Raw genomic sequence first — 21350 nt, forward strand, 5'->3', positions numbered from 1 at the left:
GTACACCATGCAAACGTCTCCAGTGAGAGATACTTTTAACACCCACTTCATAAGGTAATAAGAGCAAACCTTCATCTCCCACTCCTTCACACTCTCATTCCCCACACACGCTTCCTCACACTCTCATTCACCACTTATTCTCTCATTCCCCTCACACTCATTCCCCACAAGTATTCACTCTCATTCCACACGCTCTCCTTCATCAAAGCGTGTCTCGCCTTTTTAACAGACTGCAGCACGTGGTCCCATGTCCGTGTTCGTCACGTGGACTATCGACTGCTGATGCTATTGGTAGCTAGAGTGACGTTTGAGTGACGTACAACCGGATGTTGTTCACACGTTCGTTTGGTCCTCGCCTCGCGCGTAGGGCGCGCTCATACCCAACATGCATCGCTCTCGTACAGGCGCCATCTTTGGAAAACCGTGTTGAAATTCTAAGCAGATCCTCGTTTTGGTAGCTCGCGTTTATGTTTGCTCCGCCTGGTTATTTTACCGTCGGTTTAAGCATGTAAGTGTATTTTACAGTTGGGTTCCAAACATGTTTGTGTGCTAGAGGAACTCTGCATTTACAGTTCAGTTTCAATTTTGGCCGAGGAGGCCACCGATCCGGAACTTTGTGTGCTAGGCTAGTTAGCTAATAGTTAGCATTAGAACACTAATGAATGTTTTTAATTTTACAAAATGCTTTTACTCAGTATTTTGAGAAGAATTGTGGGGTTAAATTAATAGTGAACAGTGATTCTCACTAGAATATGAATATCTCAACCCCAGTGAGATATATACGCACGACGGACTTGGCTAACGAGATTGAATGAGTTAGCAGCTAGCAGCAAAGCTAACAGAGCTGTGGTGAGTTAGTCAGGGTTAAGGTTAGCGCTAGGGTTTAAGGCTAGTGTTAGTTAGGGGTTAGGGTTAGTTAGGGGTTAGGGTTAGTTGGGGTTAGGGTTAGGGTTTTGGGTTAGGGCTAACGATAACAACAGCGATCCAATGACATTAACCACGGAAATGCCCAAGCATACTTACACAGCGCTTTATTCAGTAGGATTGGATAGGGTTTAGGGTTGTGGTTAGGTTTTGATCTTAGCGCTAGGATTAAGTTTAGGGTTTAGGGGTAGGGTTTAAGGCTTAGCGCTAGGGTTTAGGGTTAGTGCTAGGGCTAACGCTAACAGCAATCCAGTGACATTAACCAATGCCCAAGCATACTTACACAGCGCTGTATTCAGTAGGATTGGTTCCGTTTGTTACGGCGTCCAGTTGTTTGTTGTGAACTGCTGTCCTAGCTGACCCCAATGTGGGTGAACGACAGCTAGCTGTTTAGTTACCTACCTGAGGTGAAATGTCACATGGTTGTTTTAAATTTAAAGTACTTTTAGCCATAGTTTTATTTTTCCGTTTCCGCTAGATTTAGTTATGTTAGCCAATACGAAAACGAATGAATGTTGTCTGTTTCAGAATTAAATAGAGTTAATATTGGACTGAATGTTTGATATTTTTAAATAGAGTTAATATTGGACTGAATGTTTGATATTTACTTTTACTACCTATTAATATTAGTTCAGTATAGTTGACCAAAGGTTAAACGTTTTTGTCTTACAGAACAATGGGGGTGAAAGTGCAGCGTCCTCGCTGTTTCTTTGACATTGGTATCAGTAATACACTTGGTAAGAACATGAAACTGCGCATAAATACACAGTGGGCACAGACTTGGATGGATTTCGAAGTTTTTAAAAAAGTAACACTTCACATTGTCTTATCCCTTTTTAAGTTGGCCGCGTAGTCATTGAGCTTTTCTCAGATGTTTGTCCCAAGACGTGTGAAAATTTCCGCTGCCTGTGCACAGGTGAGTTACCATACATGTACAACTATGAATTAATGAACTTGTCATATTTTGTGGTTTTGTATGCTTTAGATGTAAATTGCATATTAAACCTGAATTGGTGTTAATTGTTTTTTTTTGTATGTTTGTTTTTTAGGTGAAAGGGGGATTGGAAAAACAACCCAAAAACCTCTACACTACAAAGGATGTCTGTTCCATAGAGTAGTAAAGGACTTCATGATACAGGGTGGAGACTTTAGTGAAGGTACTGTGTACATGGTACATTCTCACTGCACTGCTGTCAGTTTATGCAAACTCTGCTGTCATTGCACTGTGGTGCTTACAGGTTTAAATGCTTGTCCTTTAGGCAATGGCAGAGGAGGTGAATCCATTTATGGAGGCTTCTTTGAAGGTACAGGTTCACATTTTCCCTGACTGAGCATATTCAGACTTCAAGCCATTCTGTGCAGATTCACTGATCTTGCACGTTTATTTCTCACACACACTGTACGATTTGTGGATCACAAGTCTTGTGCGTTGTGCCTGCAAGTTAAATGTAGCCCCAATTTAACTGTTTTTCTAATGCTGTTTCTCTTCTAGATGAAAGCTTTTCTGTCAAACATAATAAGGAGTTCCTCCTGTCAATGGCAAACAGAGGCAAAGACACCAATGGCTCACAGTTCTTTATGTGAGTCTGCAGTACACCAGTGTTAAGGATCCATACTCCCGCCTATGAAACTGCACTGGTTTAAAAGTAGTTGTGTGTGTTTAGATGTGTATAGTGATGAATACCTTGTATATGTCTGTGTGGCCTTTAATTGTGAAATGTTAATAATTATGTATTGCAGATGGGCATTAATCACTGTTTTTGTGTTTGTTAGATTTGTATTTACATTCTGCCTCACTGTTTTATGTCCCTGACCATAGAACTACAAAACCTTCTCCTCATCTGGACGGGTAAGGCTCCCCTGTGTGTGTGTGTGTGTGTGTGTGTGTGTGTGTGTGTTTGTGTGTGTGTGTGTGTGTGTGTGTTTGTGTGTGTGTGTGTGTGTGTGTGTGTTTGTGTGTGTGTGTGTGTGTGTGTGTGTGTGAGTGAGTGAGTGAGAGAGCAGGTAGTTGTTTTGTTGTTGTTTTTTTGTGAGCGTCAGTAAATGAGTGTAGGTCGGGTGGAAAACCTAAGCAGTGCAATTTTCAACCGAGTACACTCATGCTAATTTTGAACCACCAGTCAGTGTGTGGATTTATGGTCTTCCACATACAATGCAGTGTCTCCCCGGCTCTTGTGAAGCCTGCTGATTTCTTTTCTTTTCCTCTTGCAGAATTCATGTGGTGTTTGGTCAGGTGATCTCAGGCCAGGAGGTCATTCGGACGATCGAGGCTCAGAAGACAGACACTAACAGCCGACCATACGCAGAGGTTAAAGTGCTCAACTGTGGCGAGCTCGTCCCCAAATCCAAAGGTGTTCGAGTTTTTCTTTGCATAGATTTTGATTAGATGTTTAAAAAAAAAAAAAAAAAATGTACTTTTTGGCCAGGTGGTACTTCGGCTTGGGAAAGAGTGGGGTGGAGTCAGTCAGATTAGCCCAAATTACCAACTCTATTTAAATATTTAAAATTGTAAATGGTTTAATTTTTAGATATTCATTCATCGGCTCTCGTGGTTATGCAATAGCTTTTAAATGTCGCTTTTCCCAAATGGAATAAGTATTTTATCTCACTTCTCGTGGAAAGACTCCTTGTTGTTCAGGTGGGAAACAGTGTTTCTTAAGTCCTGCTCTGCTCTGCATGTGCTAGCTAAGAAAGAGAAGAAGAAACGTCAGTCGTCCAGTGAGAGCAGCGATGTCACTTCCTCCTCAGAGTCTTCCTCTGAGTCTGAGAAGTCTGATGAAGAGAAGCAGAAAAAGAAACACAAGAAGGAGCAAAAGAAGAAGAAGAAGAAGAAGGAACAGAAGCACAAAAAGATAAAGGAAAAAGAGTTCGTATGCAATCTTCCCACACTTAACTCTGAGAGTCCAAATACTACACAAACATTTATAGTACAGGGACAGTGACCTGGTTGGGGATTTCCAAACTATATTAAACTGAGCTGTGCTGTTGTGTAGGTCTGATGATGGTGTTGGGGAGCCAGAGCCTCCACAGACCGTTTCATCAATCCATCCAGACGAAGTCCCGCCCGTCCCAGAGAATCGCTTCCTGATGCGGCGGAGTCCTCAGCCACAGCCCAAAGAGGAGCAGGGGAAAGACAAGCACAAAGAGGATTCTGGGAAAGAGAGGCAACGAGAGAGAGAGCGAGACAGGGATAGGTGGGTTGGCGCAGGGGCCTGGGTGTGGGTGATAGGGTGGGCGGGTTTGGTGGAGAGGCCCAGGTGTGGGTCCTTTGGGGGAGGGTTATTTCTCTTATGTCTTTTTCATTGTTCCTTTTTAAAGCTCAGACTTGTAGTAGAGAATCAGCTGGAAGCTCATATTGTAAATGTTAGTGTGTGTGAGGGCAGATGTAGCTGAGTGACAGACATTGTGTTCCAGACCCATGTTGAACTCCAGGCCAAATCGGACCCGCCTGGTATTGACCAGATCAGGACGCAGAATTAAAGGGAGAGGACCTAGGGTGAGTAACGTGTGTCTGTGTCTGTGTCTGTCTCCTTACTCTGGCTTTGCTCATTTTCCCCATGTCTTTTTATTTCTGTTTGTGGTTGGCTGAATGTTCAGTCGTGCTCCATCACGTATTTACAACTGAACGTAAACTTTCTCACTGTGAGTGTTCCATTTTTAACTGTTGCCCTCATGGCTGTGTAGCGCTACCGAACTCCATCGCGATCGCGTTCCCGCTCCTGGGACCGGTTTCGGCGCAGTGAGACTCCGCCACACTGGAGGAAGGAAATGCAGAGGACCCACAGGGTCAAACCCAGCACCCCGACTGCACAGGACCGCTGGATCAAAGGAGACAAGTACGGCTTGCACACATCCACACTCACCTCGGTGAAGACAGCAGAAACCCAACTGTCCAAGCACATCTATGTGCACAGGCTGATGTTACCTAACGTGTGTGACCTACTGATGCTGGTGTCCGAGTACGTACAGACGTTTGATCCAGCATTGTCTGCTCCAGTCTTGATCGGGTTCAGGTGCTGCACACATGGTTCAGATCGTGAAGGGCTTTCATAGTTAAATGAGAAATGTGCTATAGGCTAAAATTAAGAACATGTAGGGAAGCAGGTGCCCAGGACTGAAGATGATCTGTTTATGATATCTGCAGTATTTTAAAGATCTCTAAAGCCGTTGTGGTGCATCATTGTTATTGAAAGTCATCTTGTACCTTTGGATGAACATCTGTGTTCTTGAATTCCAGAGGAGACGCGTCTGAGGAGAAGACGGAGACCACAGAGCCGGTGGAGGGAGAGATGACCAGCGTAGAGCGGGAGAGGAAGAACTCCGACCGGGAGAAGAAGGAAAGCAAACGCAACACATCAAGTAGCCCCTCTAAAGGCCGGGAGAGGAAGAGCGGCCGACAGCGTTCCAGGAGCCGGGAAAAGGATGGGCGGAAAAAGACGGATGGAGACATGGAAAAACGGAAGGGGCGGAGTCGCAGCAAGAGCAAGGACAGGAAGGGAGAGAGGGACCATACACGCAGCAAAGCGGACGATAGGAGGGGTCGGTCGGGCAGCCCCGAGGCCAAAGACGCAGAAGAGAGAAAGGGGAGAGAACAGGAGAGCCAGAGTAAGGATCGTGCGGCTCTGGCCGAGAGCAACGACAAGGACAAACCGAAAGAGGACGGCAGGAAGGGGAAGGACGACCAGCGCGGACGCTCACGCAGCCAAGAGCGACACACCAAGCGCAGGTCCAGGTCCAGGGGGCGTGGCCAGAGGGGCTCATCACGTGATCGGGGGCGGGACAGACGGCAAAGCGGCAGTCGAGACAGGAAGTCGCGACGATCAAAAAGCAGAGAGAGGGGCAGAGAGCAAGGGAGGGATAGAGACAAGAGGAGGAGCTCGGAGCGCACCAAGAGCAAAGGGACCCGGGGCAGAGACAGAAGCTCTAAAGAGCGCTCCTCTCGCACCCACAGGAGTGAGCAGCAGACCAGGCGCAGGCGAGGGCGCAGCACCAGCGGTTCTGACAGCGATAAAGATAAACGCAAGAAGAGATCGAAGAGTGAGAGTCCTAAGACCAGAGACAAATCCCATAGCCCCCAGAAAGACAAAGATCACCACAGGAACCTGAAAAAGGAGTCGAGCTCTAGTGATAGTGACTGAGCCCTTCAGATTCACTCACTCATACTGCCCGTCACCTGGATCTCCTGCCTCACAAGAACGGTTGTATGAATAAGGATACGTGATCTCCACACTGCAGTTAGACTCACTTATTTTTTTTCTTTTTCTTTTTTTTTTTTAAGAACATTAGACCGGGAGGCTTTAGCTACATAGAGCAGAGGAGCTGTTTATTTCAGCTGGTTCTTAATGCAGGGTTTACCAAGACCTTGACTGTTCCCCTCCCCTCTCACAACCTTCTTTGCTTGTTTTGCAGAAAGTTTTTTTTTTTTTCCTCTTATCAAATGGAAATTTGTTCGCAAACATTTTCTAGGTTGATTTTGCCTTCTGTGTCTTGTCTGTATTCAGCTGTGTGTTCTTAATCTTTAGAGAGAAAGACAGGTTGGCAATCTGTATTTTGGAGTTTTATATGGCTTTTATGTTTGTAATAACATCCTGACAACTGTCAATTCTGTTAAATTCAAGAATTAAAAAGTGATACTGAAATGTTTTGTTGCCTGTGCCTCATCCTTAGTCTGTTTTCATTTGAAAAAGCATAATGGCTCTACAAGGCCCTCGTGACGCACTTTTTTTACAATGGCATCTAACTCGACACAACTAAATTACCTTTTAATTATAATGACCTCAACGATTTTTAATAAAATGCATGTAGGCATTTGTGATGATTTCCAGTCATACAGATGACTGACTTGCCTAGTAATGAGCAGAATATTTCGTCACCCATCAGAACGTAGGCCAGTCATCCTTGTTTATTGAAACTTGGACACGAAATTGGGTCTTTTTAAACTAGCCAGATTTTACACATTTGCGATGTAAAATTACAACAATCACTATAAACAGCTACTTTGGTCAGTTTGTTTCCTTCTAATAAACACGTTAAACAACTAAATAGTAAATATTGCCCACCCCTTTAAACCACGAGGCAGTAGTAGTAAATACATGTCACCTGGCCACAGTGCTACATATACGCACTTATTTCTCCAGTAATGATCAGCGATTTATTCTATGGAGACGATGGAACCTATCAGCGATGGACTCTGCAGAAACTGAAATCGCCTATATCTTAAGTACAGCCTGTGTAGAGTGTTAGGAGAAACACCTGTCTGTAATACAGGTGGAATAATAGTAATACTGCAACTCTGTCTGTAATAACGGTCTGTGCTTTTCTGTAGGTCTGATGGCGTAGGGGGAGCTTGAGCCTCCGAAGGCCGCTTCATACGTTCGTCCCACCCATGCCCGCGCGCCCTCTGCCGTTTCAGATGTTTTCTGACGTAACGGAAGTGGTTCCTCATAACCCGGCTCCGCCGACCCGGACATTGACTCAGTCATGTTATGTAGTTGTTGACGTTCCATATCGTTCTGAAATGGTAAGCAAATATTCTTTTTCTTCTGTGAAAGTTGTTTTTCTCCGTCGTAACCTAGCTAGCTAACGTTAATGGTAACCTATGTAGTGAGCTAACGCTAACCTGCTAACTTTGTTCAGTAAGCAATACCGTGCGGTAAACTTAACTATCTACTAACCCGCATTAACAAGTCTACGTTACCGGATTGATCAATCGAATGTGTTTCCAGGCCAAGATTAAGACGTTGATTGTGTTTGACTTTGATCACACGTTGGTGGACAGCAACAGTGACCTCTGGGTGGTCCAGTGCGCCCCAGGTCAGAGGTTACCGGACTGGCTGAAGAGCTCGTATGAGACAGGGCGCTGGACGGAGTACATGGGCCGAGTGCTGGCGTACCTTGGAGAGCAGTCTGTTCACCCGGAGGACATCAGGACTGTCATGGAAACCATTCCTTTCACAGACGGAATGGTAGAGCTGTTAACGTTCATATCACAAAACAAGAACGTCATCGACTGCATTATAGTCTCCGACTCCAACACACTCTTTATAGATTGGATTTTACAATCCGGTGGAGTGAAGTCTGCGATTGATTGTGTCTTCACGAATCCTGCCAGCATTAACGAACGCAATTACATAGAGGTGCAGTGTTTTCATTCGCACGGCTGTGAACATTGCCCAGTTAATCTGTGCAAACAGAAAGTGCTAAGTGATTTCAGAGAGATGCAGGCCAGTTCCAGTGTGCATTACCAGGCTATTTGCTATGTTGGTGATGGAGCGAATGATCTTTGTCCTATAAAGATATTGAAACAGGGGGATATCGCTATGCCTCGTAGGGGCTACAGTCTGGAAAAGTTGGTGTCCAAAACCAAGACTGAAAATAATACACTCAAGGCAAGAATTGTGCCATGGAGTAGTGGAATGGAGATTCTTGAGGAGTTGCATGCCCTGCTGTAACATACCGAACTACATAAGGGCAATGTGTTGAAGGATGTTTTCATCACTTTTAAAGGGGCGTATTTACATAAATAAAAATTGTGTTCTGTAACCCATCCTCCAGCTCTTCATAGAAGGTCAGTGGTCAGTTTCTCCACAGGACAAAAAGCTCCAGCAACACAGCCCTAATATAAATGCACACGTATCAAGTTTCTGATGGAGATTGGTGAGTAGTAGGTCAATGAGCTGAATTTTGCTTTTCAGCAGTAATGAACAGCAGTGTAATATGCAAAAATCCTTCTGGTTGTTGAGGTTCAGATACAGCAGAAATGGTTTTTCTTCCATTGCTGGTATTTGGTGGTTTCTTACCTTTCTCCCTTATAATAGCCTCTTCTGTTTCATGTCACTCTGCTCCTGCATGGACCCTACTTCACAATGACAAACAAATATCAAATTTATTTATATAGCACTTTTACAACTTTCAAGTCCAAGCTTTACAATTGTCCAAGTCCAAGCCCCCACTGAACAAGCCAAGGGCAACAGTGGCAAGGAAAATCTCCCTAGAGCATGAAGAAGAAACCTTGAGAGGAACCAAGACTCAGAGGAGGGGCCCATCATCCTCTGGATGACAACAGTCACCACAATAATAACAATTTTGAGAGAAAAATAATTAAATATATAAACAATAAAATGGAAAAATAAACAATGTCTTGTCCGGTTTTCTAGAGGTCCTAGTCTTGTCCCGATCGTGTGCACGTCCGAAACCCATCCCACTAGAGAACGTGCATCGAGGTCAACGGGGAAGTAGTTGGCTGGGGTGGAGGTATGGTGGGCTACAGGAGGGGACATCACATGGTTTGAGACGGGTTGAGGCTCACACAAATATGTTCACATAAATTTTGACAAGAACCACTTGTGAAGTGAAGTTTGAAATCAGTCCATAACAAACTGATACTTTTGTATGTTGGGTAACTTGTCTGTATAGTATTGGTTCCTTTGATCAATTGCTACCAGGTTGAAAACTACTGTATATTAATCAGAATTTTTGATCATTTTTAATCAAGTGTTATGTAAATGTTTAATTGTCTGAACATTTGTTAAAACCCATTGTGATCTGCTGTGGATGTATACTAAAAAAACTGTTTTAAAACTGTTCATCTACTATTTTATCTATGTGTATATTTGACTGCCTGCACCAGTAAGTGGTAATCTCAGGGATTAAGATATTCATGAAACCACTGAATTAGGACAAATTTAATTGATGTTCAAATGAATTAAGCATTTTGGTTATTTATAATCCTCTATTTACCAATGTTACTGTAATATTAATTTGTAAACTAATTGCACTATGCAATAAAATTACTGTAGCTCAATCATTTAAAGTCACACTGGTGGTGTGTGTTTATTGAGTGGATGGAAAGGTGGAGTTAAATGTTTAGCCTACATGAATTTCAGTACTTTGGTATTTATCATTCTGATATGATGCTGAACTGTGAATCACGGAGGGTACGTCTGTTTTTGCCTGAAGTATTTCTGATATTTGAGTCAGATCAGATAACTGGGTGGGTGGGTGCCTGGGCACCCAGTACGATAGTACCGAATACATGCCATAGTAGTGTGTATAAAACAGGAACCAGTCAACACAGGAATTATAATTTACCATGGATTGAAGAGAATGGTGAATTTATGGATATCTTCCAGTTGTATTTCTTTGTCCCTGTCTGTTATGCTAGTCAAATGAAATGCTAGTCAAGTGTCATTAGTGGCTATAGGTGTGATATTATCCTCTGAAACAAAACATGCTATAGAATCATGCCTGAATGATGAGCACCTGGATTAAATATTTTGTAGTCATATAAAATGACCTAACTTTGATCTAGTTTACAATCAATTATCTTTTTTTCATCACGCAGATCCAGTTGCATGATCACAATCAGTCTGGCTGCGAACCGGTATATTCAATAGAAACAGCCCTCATAGCAGAGATGGAGAAGCTTCATGCTACCAAACTGTCATCTGTCTTGATGTTTCTGGACTTGACACAGTAAACCACAACGTTCTCCTCTGTTCTCTCCAGCCTTGGTGTGACTGGCTCTGCATGGAAATGGTTTCAGTCCTATCTGGAGGGACTGTCCTATTATATACTGGCAGTTTGTGTACTGAAAACTGAAACAGCAGTTAGAGTTCCTTCTTCAGATGTGCAAGCAAAGTGCTTCTGAATTAGTAGTAGGAGGAGCCAGTTATATGAAACAGTAGATGTTTAACTCATAACATTTAATTCCATGGGGTTTAAAAGTTCCAAGAGCATATGAGTTATTCTTATTTGTTTCATATTTGTTATACATCTACAATGATTTACAGAATTAAATTTACAAAAAAAAAAAAAAAAAAACCATGAATGTGCTTTGTAATCAGTTCAGATTTGCATGTTGTGTTATTGCAGGAAAACAATATGAAAAATGAAGTGAAATGTGAACACATGGAGTATATATTATAAATGTAATTGAATATAATTAAAGGTATGAAAATGTGAATTTTAGCGCATGTAAAGTGTGTGCAGTGACATCAAATTACCATTAATCACTTAGTAAAGTGAAGAAAATTGGTGCTTATCACTGTAAAATTAAAATCACTATTAAAACAACATAAAAACAGCAATTATTTTCTAAAAGAAAACAACAGCATGGCCATTCAAAAAATTCAAAGTAAAGAGCATTTCAGTATTTTAATATTTGACATTTAACTAAGAAATACCAAATAGATGCACATGTGTTAATATAGATTACTTTGAGACAGGAATAAAAATTACTGACTGATTAGCTAAATGTCATTAAAATAGGGAAATATTATTTAAACCTTCAAAAATAATGTGGTTTTCATTATATTGTATTTGTAGTTTTCTTTTATGTTTATTTAAAAATACCGGAAAAAGGCTACATCAAATCATGTTCAGCGTAAACTCAGTACATGTATACATTGTAGTTTGCAGGACTACATACGTTTTAGCAGGTGAAATGGGTACTTTTAACTTTGAAGCGCTTTTGTAGTCCTCGCATTAAAAATAATTACAAAGAACACACAGTCCCATAATTCATTGTTTCATCCATAGAACGAAGTTTCTAACGCGTGAGGCCGTAGAGGTTCTTGGGTAAGATCGGTCTCCCGACGTTAGAGAACAGTTCACGAGTCTACAGCTTACAAGACGTAAAGGTGAGTTATTTTGCTGAATTACTGAAATATATTTTAATTAAGCTCTATTTTGTTTTTCTTTGTTTGTTTTCTTATGTCGAGGGTATCCCGAGCAGTTTTGGAGTGTTTGCAGACAGCCAGCTGTGTGCGCTTTACTTAGCGATAGCTAGGTTAGCTAACGCGTGTCACAGTTCGACAGGTTGTGCAGTCTTATTTTTACAACATACAGTGTTTGGATATTCGTAGTGAAAGCAAATTTGATGTTCTGCCACCCACGTTACAGGCTGGCTGGCTGGCTGGCTTGCTAGCTAGCTAGCTAGCTAACTAACGCTTGCTAACGTGGTTTTAAAGTTTCACTAACAGCAAGCATGTTGGTGCACGTGTGAGCTAGCTAGCTGTGTTACCGGCCTTTTCTCCGCAGTGTTAGGGTTAGTTAACAAATCCATTACAGAACTCATACTTTTTATGCGTTTCTGTGAATTTATCTGAACAAGAGGGTGAAGTTAATGATGTCAGTTAATCTGGTAGGAAATCCGCTGGTTAGCTGGTGTTCTGGCTCCTGCGCAGTTGACAGCCTACTAACATTTATTCATCGTGTAAATATTGACCTTTTTGCTTCGCTATTAGTCATGGCTGAAGAACATGAAATCTCTCCACTGGAAAAGAAGGTGGCAGAACAGATTGAGGTGAGAATCGCCACCTCAGTTCTTTGTGTGTTTTAAAATGTAGTATTTGTCTAATATTTGTTCTGCACTATTTTTCCAGTATTATTTTGGAGACCACAACCTTCCTCGAGACCGCTTCCTGAAGGAGCAGATGCAGCTTGATGATGGCTGGGTTTCCCTTGAAACAATGCTCAAATTTAACAGGTAAGGAAAGCTGAGATTCAGGAAGTTTTTGTGATAACAGACCTCACTGGTGCCTGTTTGGCCATGTGTACCTCTCACACCAGTTTGCTTATGCAGGCTGAAGAGTTTGACCACAGATGCCACAGTTATTGTCAAGTCACTGCAGAAATCTAAAACTGGTCTGCTGGAGATCAGTGAGGACCAAAACAAAATCCGACGGTGCTTGACCAAACCTCTCCCAGAGCTCAACGATGAGTACAGGGATGCCGTCAAACACAGGTCTATATACATGGTGGGTTACGCTGAGTGACTGACTGGCAGCATAATAGTTCAACATAATAGCTCAAGTCTGTTTTTGTCTCTCTGCACCTTCCTCTATTTAAAACAATCAGGAGTATGACTCAGTAAAAGGATGTTTAGCTCTAAAACATTGCTGTCATTCAGTGCCACCTCATGCTTACTGTTGTGGATGTTCTGGAAAATTCTCTTGGCTCCACAGAAAGGGTTCCCCTTGGATACCACACTGGATGAGGTGAAGGAATGGCTGGCTGAGAAAGGAGCAGTGGAGAACATTCACATGCGCAAAGGCCCCCAGAAGACTTTTAAAGTAAATTAGCCAATACTGCCCCTCCTCATTTTACCTCTGAAATGGTCAGTAATTTGCTTTAAAGTATATGGAGTGACTGCGCATTGATTGTGATGCATTTGTAATGTGTTGTGGTGATTTGGGGCGGGGGGGGTCGTCAGTGGTGTTGAAGCTCTTTGTCGTGTTCTCTGTAGGGCTCCATCTTTGCTGTCTTGAACTCTGAAGATGCAGCCAAGGCCTTTGTCATGAGAGATGATGTCAAACAGTTCAAAGGAAATGACATGCTGGTTCTGATGAGGTATGTAACACACAGTACCGGTCAGGTGTGTAACACAGACGCAGTACAGCATGAACGTCTGGCCTCCTCTGACTCAGATCTTGTTAACCTTTGACCTCTGTGCAGAGAGGACTATTCTGCTAAGAAAGCAGAAGAGAAGAAGCAGTGTCGTGTGCAATCCAAAGCAAAAGCAAAGAGGTACACATGTGCTCACACTCAAGACGCGCACACGCACACCTATGCGCGCGCGCACACCCCTACATGTACACACACACGCACATGTGCGTGCACGCTCACATGCACGCAACCATGCAGTGGTTCATCTGTGAACTCACTCACACCAATAAAACTGCAGATCAGAATGGGCTGCACTTACATATGGGCTCCTGGCCAGAACTAGTTCTGTGCCTGGTCATGTACAATGTGATTTGTAGCATGTGCACATTCACATGTGATGTGATTGAAATGGCACAGTTAAAACCGCCCATTCTCTGTAATTGGTGTTTTTTTTTTACTAATATTCAGTCTTTCTTTGTATTTAAGTGAAAAAGAAGAGAATCTGAGACAGTCTGAAGCAGAAGAGATGGTGAGTGTCATTAAGTGTGACTTTACACAGGTTAGGATGTCACACGTCCCGTCCTAAACCATTAGTTTAACCCAGGGCCGAGCCTATCCAGTTCTTTCATAATGACCCTCTACGAACCCACTACCTCACAATCTCTTCACAGGGTTATCAGGTAGGTGCCTCCCTTTGTCTGTCTGTGTTTCACTGAATTAAGCCCACGACGCCTCCAGAAGGCTCAACACCGAGGTTTAGAATCCCAGATCCACCCCCCTCCAAGCTCACCTTTTAAACTAACCACATCTAAAACCTCTAATGTAAAACTTCAGATTGGCTTTCCTGTTAACCAAGGCCGTATCAAGACCCACTGACACCGTTAATACATACTTAGTGACACTGGGGCTGTCTGGCTCTGCCATTCCAGACATGACAGACCTGATGACAGTCCACTGACCTGCCCACTGCTCCACGTACCTGAGACACTGAACCCCTCAGCCATTCCACCTTTACAATACCCTTCCCAACTAGCCTGTGCTCTCCATGTTCAGACACTGACTAGTCTTCAAACCTTCCCTTGGCTTACGGCCTCTAAAACCAGATTCCACAAGCAACAATGTGGCCGACTTTGCTACAGATCCCTTAGCGCCCGTCTCGTCCAGTCTTATGCACTTATGTGTCCTCTCACCTCAGCTACAAACTGTACTTCAGTTTCTCACTTTCAAAAGCTTCGCCTACTGCAACCTCAAGTGGAATTAACTCTATAAAATGAACTCTACACTCACTTCCAGAGTACAACACCATGTCTGCCCTCAGCATAGTTGAACCTTGTAGTTAAGAGAATGCAGATCACACGTGTGGGTTTTTATTTGTTAGTTATTATCTATGGGTGTCTTTCTTTGATTACGAAGCCTGGTGTCTGACCCTGGTTGTATGATCTCAGTGCTGTTGTGTTTTTAGAAAGCTCTGGTGGACCAAAGAGGCTGCGTGTTGAAGTTCTCTGGTGAGCTGGGTCAGACCTCTCGAGAGGATTTCCACAGTCTCTTCTCTGAGCATGCTCAGATAAAATGGATCAACTTTATCCGAGGAGCACAAGAGGTGAGCTCAGCTGTGCACGATCTCGACAGCCTTGCTGATGGTCTGACATGTTAATATCTTTAAAGAAGTTTAACTAAAAGTATCCCTAAGAATATTCATCTGAGCAATCTTGGCTGTATATTCAGAGCCCACTGTACATGTCTGGAGAGTACAGGGTTGCTTAACCTGACTACCTGCCCTAACCTCAGGGGACCATACTGTTCCGCTCGAGTGCTGAAGAAGCCCTGCAGAAGGCCCGGGAGGCTGGCGGAGGCACTGAGCTGAAGGTGAATGACCGGGAGGTTCAATGGGAGGTGCTGGAGGGAGACGCAGAGATGGAGATGTTGAAGAAAATCATCGAGAGCCAGCAGGAGTCCCTCAACAAAAACAAATTCAAAGGAGGGAAAGGTACATCGTTGAACTGCTCGCTCAGTACATCTGCCTCTGTTTTGCTGCTTAATTGCTTTGATGCACTGGTGCGGATCTGGCATCAGTGTAGTAAGGCAAAGTTTGCGTTATTTAAATCTATGATTGTCCGTCTTGTAGTAGTTCAAAACATTTTAGACGTGTTTGAGTACATTTCTCATCGTTGCACAAAAATTATTTTGAAATTTAAAGGCACAGTAGGTAATTTTGTAGACACCAGTGAGTGTAATCTAGTTTGACACAATCCCAGTTCACACTTTCAGCCCTCATTCTACAGCCACTCCCCCACAAACACAGGAGCGCACGCTGCATGCAGCTGGACACCTCCCCAAGCGAGTAGCATAGGGGAGGGTTTTCAACGCTGTGTCCAACTACCTCATATTTCATTCACAATGTCATCATTATAGGTTATCGTCATTAACTTTATAATGGATGCAAATAACAAACATGGCTATTGTTAGTGCGCACACCTGTCACCCTAGCATGTTCATATTGGGGAAATGGAGTTCGGTGTAGTAACTTACTGCTGGCTGGCGTGTGGTAACATTGGATATCAGGCAAAGCTAAAACATTAACATAGCCAAAGTTTGTTTTAACAGCTGCAGTAACTAGATATCTAGCTTTGATGAACAGGAATTTTCTATTTGGTTCATAACATCGTTGTGGGTTGTGTTTGTTTTTGTTTTTATGAAAGCTTTGTTGAATTATTGTTATGGCTATGTTCTATTATTATGAGTGGTGGTGGTTGTTTCCTCTGGTTTTGTCACCATTCCACATCAACGTTCCCTCCGTTTTACCTCTTTCTTTATTTAACCCTTTTTTTTGTTGCCTTTTTCTACTTCTGTCTTCTTTCTTTGTTTAGCAGTCTATGCTGTTACAGGTCTGTGTAACTTTCTCTGCTGTTCTTGTGCAACTAGCTTGCTAGCTGTCAGTGAAATGCGTAGTGCTATGTGAAGGACTCCGTTTAGTGAGTACACATGAAGCGGGTGGAGTTAGGGGTTGTAGGTACATGGTTAGGGTCAGGGGAACATCAGTTCACAGTTTGAACAGAGAAGTTTGTTCACACTGCAGTTCTATAACTGGATTATATTATTGTTACTGTTCAGATTACTCCCATTTATACGGACTGACAATCTACTTGAATGGGGAAGAGAACACGCAACAGCTCCAAAAGCAGATTTGCAACCACTGATAAAACTTGACAAAAATGGCATGGCATAAATAATTTGTCTTTAGCTCAGGTTACACACACGAAAAACAAAGGGCCCTTTTTCCACATCTCAACACATGACTCTTTACTAGGACTGGGATTCCTGTAATTCAGCCACCATATTAAGTCGTACTAAAGAGCCCATTTAGATTTCAACCAGTGAACTGTCTCCTCCTCCAATGTTTTTTGACCTAAATTCAGCAGTTTTATCCTTTTTAATTACTTGCTTTCCATTTTCTTATCAGAGCTTGTCATATTTTGCATCCAAAACGTTTGCCACTTGATGCAGCCGAATGTTTGGGGAGGGGGAAACACTTCACAAGATGAAGTGATGAAATTAGTCATGCAGAAAATTAGAAAATGACTGCTGCTTGTGAACAGGAACAGTTACTAAGCAGTTACCATAGTGATCATGACTTTATTGTACGGAGTTCTTCCTCATTTGTGCCATTAATGCTTCATTTACGGCATTTGGCAGACGCTCTTATCCAGAGCGACTTACAAAAGTGCTTTGTCATTTCCTCATAGAATACATCCTAGAACAGTAGGTTAGAGTCCAATATACCAATGATCTAGAATACTGTACAAATACAGAGATCAATACTGATGACGAAGTGCAAAATACATAAGATTTATAACAGACAACAATCAGTGCAGTAAACAATAAGTAGTAGAGCAGGAGCAGGGTCAGTGGTCATTTAAATATTCCACAAACATATGGGTCTTCAGTCTACGTTTGAATACTGCAAGTGACTCTGCTGTCTGGACAGCAAGCGGAAGTTCGTTCCACCCTCTAGGAGCCAGGACAGAGAATAGTCTTGATGCTTGTCTTCCATGAGACTTGAAGCATGGCATTTCAAGCTGAGCTGTACCTGAGGTTGGAAGAACTCAAGGTACAGATCGGGCTTTGACCATTGACCTCATGTATGGAGGGGCTGGTCCATTTTTGGCTTTGTAGGCGAACATCAAGGTTTTAAATCTGATGCGTGCAACTACTGGAAGCCATTGAAGGGAGAGCAGTAGTGGAGTAACGTTCAGAATGCAACAGTATGACTAGTCTTCAATCTTCTGAACTTTACACAACTTGTAGAGTCCTGATGGCTCTTGGAGGAAGACCAGAAAGTAGAGAGTTGCAGTAGTCAAGATTACCAGGCTGCACAAGTAGCTGGGTAAATTCCTGCGAGAGAAAGGGCCGTATCCTTGGTATGTCACAAAGAGGAAACCTGCAAGGCCTGGTCAGATTAGAAACGTGAGTTGAGAGCGACAACTGGCTGTCCAAAGTTCTGCCAGACTACGAGCAGCTTCATATGGTGATACCCCGGGAGTTCTCAAAAGAAATGGTGAGGTAATGGTACATCAGTGCATCAAACTAATATACAGACACACTCCATTTAATATACACTGTCTAAGAAACATTTAAGGATAAAGGAACATACCTCAAAGTCCAGCTCTTCACGAAAATATATATTTACACTGCGGGTTTAACATAATACTACTTATTATTATACACCAACAGAGTGCCAGGGAAGACTAGTTTAGTTTTATCATCAGAGCAACTGTCGTGCCGGAGTTTATCGTCTTTCATCCTTTCCTTTGGGTCCTTTGTTGGGGTACTTGCTGAGAAATTAACCCTTACTTTCAGAACATGTTCATGTAAACATTTGGTGTGATGTTATTGCTTCACAGTTATAACCCAAGATGCATGTAATGCTGTTTCACTCGATGCATTGTGCTGCCCTCTAGTGTACATCAATTACCTGCTTGGTATAGTAGTAGCACTAAGGAGAGCCACAGACCTTTAAAAAAAAAAATTTAAAAATTAATATAACGGTGTCATGATACAGACCTTTTTGTAAATATAACACAATGTGATCAACACTTGGTCAGTTTGCCTTAGTGGTACATCTGTAAACCAGTCTAAGAGGTGAGTGAGCTGTCCAGCTTTTCCCTTTTAGAGAATGTCCCGCTCCCCCCTGCTGAAATCAAGGCTTTGATTGGTTCTGCTACCAATTCTGAGTCTCGGTTCACGTTTGTAGGTCAGTCTTCTAGGGGGTTAAGGAGAGTAGATGTTTCTTTTCCAGAGAAAACCAGTTTCGTCAGGGTTTGGGGGGGGGGGGGGTATGTCCCAGTAAAGTAGGCGGGACAAATTCTTAATAACCCTTTGTGGTTCCAGTGGCTTTGCACTGGTTGACTCGCACATAATTTGAACAGAATTGTAAATTTTTACATTGAGCTTTTTGCTTGGGTTTAGTAGTACATCCAGCTCAACACTGCCAGTGTAATGCGTGCTCACGATCGGCAAGTACTCATCACTCACATGAGTATGTCGTGGGTGTATACTCATCACTCACATATAAGGTACTTCTAAAGTTTCTATTTGGACATAAAGGCACAAAAGTGACTACCAGCTGCTGGATTTCCCTGAAGTGTTGGAGGACTCACACAAGCACAGATGTGACTCCTACTTCATGTGTCTGATGGGACGTTACGGATGAACATAATCTGATATTGGTGCTACCCTGCTTTAATTGCCTTTCTGTTTGTTTATTGGTGGTTGTAGGTGGTCATAAGGGTCGCGGGCGAGGGCGTGGTGGCCGCAGGGACCGTGGTGGGAGAGACCAGTTGCGCTTCCAGGGCAAGAAAACCAAGTTCGACAGTGATGATGAGGAAGCTGGTGAGAGTGTTGATGCAGGTGAGGAGGAGATGGCCTCTCTGTTACTCACTTTTTTCCAAATCCAATTTCCACATTTTTTTTTTTCATTCTGTACATGATTTTTTGTGTTCTAATTACCAGCCATTGTTTGTTTTTTCCCTTGCTGTCGCAGAACCTGCTGCATCAAAGAAACGAGCCCTGGACTCGAACGGGACGGACACCGATGGGCCGGCCCCAAAGCAGGCAAAGGAGGAGACCTGCTAGACTCCCATAGACCCCCGGCCTCCTCCTCTACTGTAAATAATCCTAAAACACGCAGAGAGCTCAGACGCTACCTCTGCCCCACACTGACCGCTCGCCTGAACCCTACCAGGACAGCCTGTGTAAAGAACGTCATGGGGGGGGATATCCTCTGGAACAGGACCAGTGACTCTCACTCCTCCCATGTGAACAGACTGCTCAGTAGTTATTGAATCCCTTGTTTAAACCAGTGTGTTTTAATTCCAGTGTATATTTTGTGTTTTCATGCATATCAGCTTCACCCATCAGTTTCAGCATCTTGGAGAGGCCAAGGTCTGTTCCACCTTGGTCAGACTAGGGGGAGGAGTCAAGGCCTGCTTCTGCCTGTGAGGTCAGGCCAGGGGGAGGAGCCAATCTCAAAATGTGCATGTGGTTAATTGTGTGCTGTGTCTGACCTGAAAAATCCATGAATATGTAGTCAAGGATAAAGTTTTATTTTTCTTAAAAAGATAAATGTTACTTAGCAAGGTGCATCAGTTCAGATTCAGAGGCCTTTTACATTTTGGTTTTGGGTCAATATAAAGTGATTGTGTTGGCTGTTTTGTCTCACTACTGTGATGTTCTACAGTCATGGTTTGGCTCAGGTGAAGGATATGAATTATTTTTTGATTGTTTAGCTCCTCCCCCACCATTGCGCAGTACCATTTTAATTCAGTTGGGTTTACATGAAGTTCGCTGAGGATTTCGACACAAGGCCACTCTGATTTTCTTTTCTGCAATGATTTCATATGTGACTGAATTTAGATCGTTGTTTCATACTTTCAATAAATTTTTTTTTTTAAAGGGATGTCTTGAAGTTTTGACAAGTTGCTGAAACTGCACCGGGGCAGTTTGGCAGTGAGCATATCTGCACGCGCACGCGCGGTCTGTCCAGTAGATGGCGACGTTGACTTGTTGCCTGAGTTACAAATTAAATGCCATAAAGTCACGTTGTGTGGACGAGTCCTCTGTGTGTGTTCGTGTGTGTGTGTTCTCTCTACACTGGACTGGTTTATTAAGAGCTTGTGTACCCGGAAGGTCTGGCAGTCTGCGCATGTCCGTGTTTTAGCTCCCACACTCAGTTTCCAAAAATGAATCTTCCCTTTGTTACATTTCTGCTTAAATTAACTTTGCTAACACTTCAAACTGTAGCCCATTGCAACTTTTCCCAAGATGAAAATGTATAAATTTTCATATAGGGGGTTAACTGAGGGTTAACTTTTATTTATTCGGATTTAAATAACTATTTGTTAGGCTGGATTTGTTCTCCCGAGTATTGATTTCTGTCGGACATTATTGCCCCGACCTCCGCTAACGGCCAAACGGGAGGGAGTGCCCGCTTCGTAGCTCGTGTCTGTCCTGCTCGTTAGCTCTGAGTGGGTGGACGTGACGGAGCCGGTGAGCGCGGCGTGATCGGGGTTAACTTTCTGTACCCAAGAGTGCTTTAGCTTGAACTGTGCGCGGGGGAAGGGAAACATATCCTCAGTGGACGGTCGCGGAGAGAACCTCTGCGCGTGACTGATCTCTTTTAGATAGGTTCACGAGTTTACAAAAAGCGCGGAAGAGACGATCACAGCAGCAGCAAGCCAGACCGGCGACTCTCCAGGCTCTCCGTCAGCGAGCGGGGCGCACGTGAGACGCACGTGGCACAGCTGCCCGTGGAAGCGCGCGTTCCAATCCTCAGTACCTGTCACGTCACCAAACTGACGTCAGACGTTTTTGCATTTGCAGGTTCTGACAGTTCTTCACTGAGCACTTACTTCTTCTCATAATCAAATGCTACATTTTTTAGAGTTGAAGATTTTATCTTTCTCTAAATAACTTTGACAACACTTATGTAACGACATGCATTTGATTAAGGGAGAGTAGAGGTAAGATCTGAACAGGTAAGA

The 21350-nt window shown here is 43.1% G+C and overlaps 3 protein-coding genes across 5 annotated transcripts; all 3 read left to right on the top strand.

Moving 5' to 3' along the window:
* Positions 1–351: 351 nt before the first annotated feature.
* ppig (peptidylprolyl isomerase G (cyclophilin G)) lies at positions 352–6563 on the top strand. Its single transcript, XM_026998790.3, has 13 exons — positions 352–508; positions 1597–1661; positions 1766–1840; positions 1974–2081; positions 2184–2228; positions 2417–2504; positions 2744–2773; positions 3136–3275; positions 3610–3790; positions 3918–4118; positions 4339–4420; positions 4609–4760; positions 5162–6563. The coding sequence occupies exons 1-13, from the start codon at positions 468–470 to the stop codon at positions 6060–6062; spliced, it is 2109 nt and encodes a 702-aa protein (XP_026854591.2). The 5' UTR covers positions 352–467; the 3' UTR covers positions 6063–6563.
* A 795-nt stretch (positions 6564–7358) lies between these two features.
* On the top strand, positions 7359–9736 carry phospho2 (phosphatase, orphan 2). Its single transcript, XM_026998618.3, has 2 exons — positions 7359–7444; positions 7650–9736. Exons 1-2 carry the CDS (start codon positions 7442–7444, stop codon positions 8373–8375), a joined length of 729 nt encoding a protein of 242 aa, XP_026854419.2. The 5' UTR covers positions 7359–7441; the 3' UTR covers positions 8376–9736.
* A 1736-nt stretch (positions 9737–11472) lies between these two features.
* ssb (small RNA binding exonuclease protection factor La) lies at positions 11473–20407 on the top strand. Of its 3 annotated transcripts, none has more exons than XM_026998776.2 (13): positions 11473–11564; positions 12171–12229; positions 12309–12412; positions 12509–12683; positions 12891–12998; positions 13172–13275; positions 13381–13452; positions 13798–13840; positions 14774–14911; positions 15100–15298; positions 16179–16196; positions 19087–19218; positions 19352–20407. In XM_026998776.2, the coding sequence occupies exons 2-13, from the start codon at positions 12173–12175 to the stop codon at positions 19441–19443; spliced, it is 1242 nt and encodes a 413-aa protein (XP_026854577.1). In that variant the 5' UTR covers positions 11473–11564; positions 12171–12172; the 3' UTR covers positions 19444–20407. The 3 variants fall into 3 exon arrangements, with proteins under 3 accessions (XP_026854577.1, XP_081574436.1, XP_026854578.1); XM_081718310.1 differs by having other exon boundaries at positions 16182–16196; XM_026998777.2 differs by lacking the exon at positions 16179–16196.
* Positions 20408–21350: the final 943 nt, after the last annotated feature.

Source organism: Electrophorus electricus, chromosome 7, assembly GCF_041902795.1.
Source record: "Electrophorus electricus isolate QZ-2024a chromosome 7, ASM4190279v1, whole genome shotgun sequence".
In the NCBI taxonomy this organism is placed as follows: domain Eukaryota; kingdom Metazoa; phylum Chordata; class Actinopteri; order Gymnotiformes; family Gymnotidae; genus Electrophorus; species Electrophorus electricus.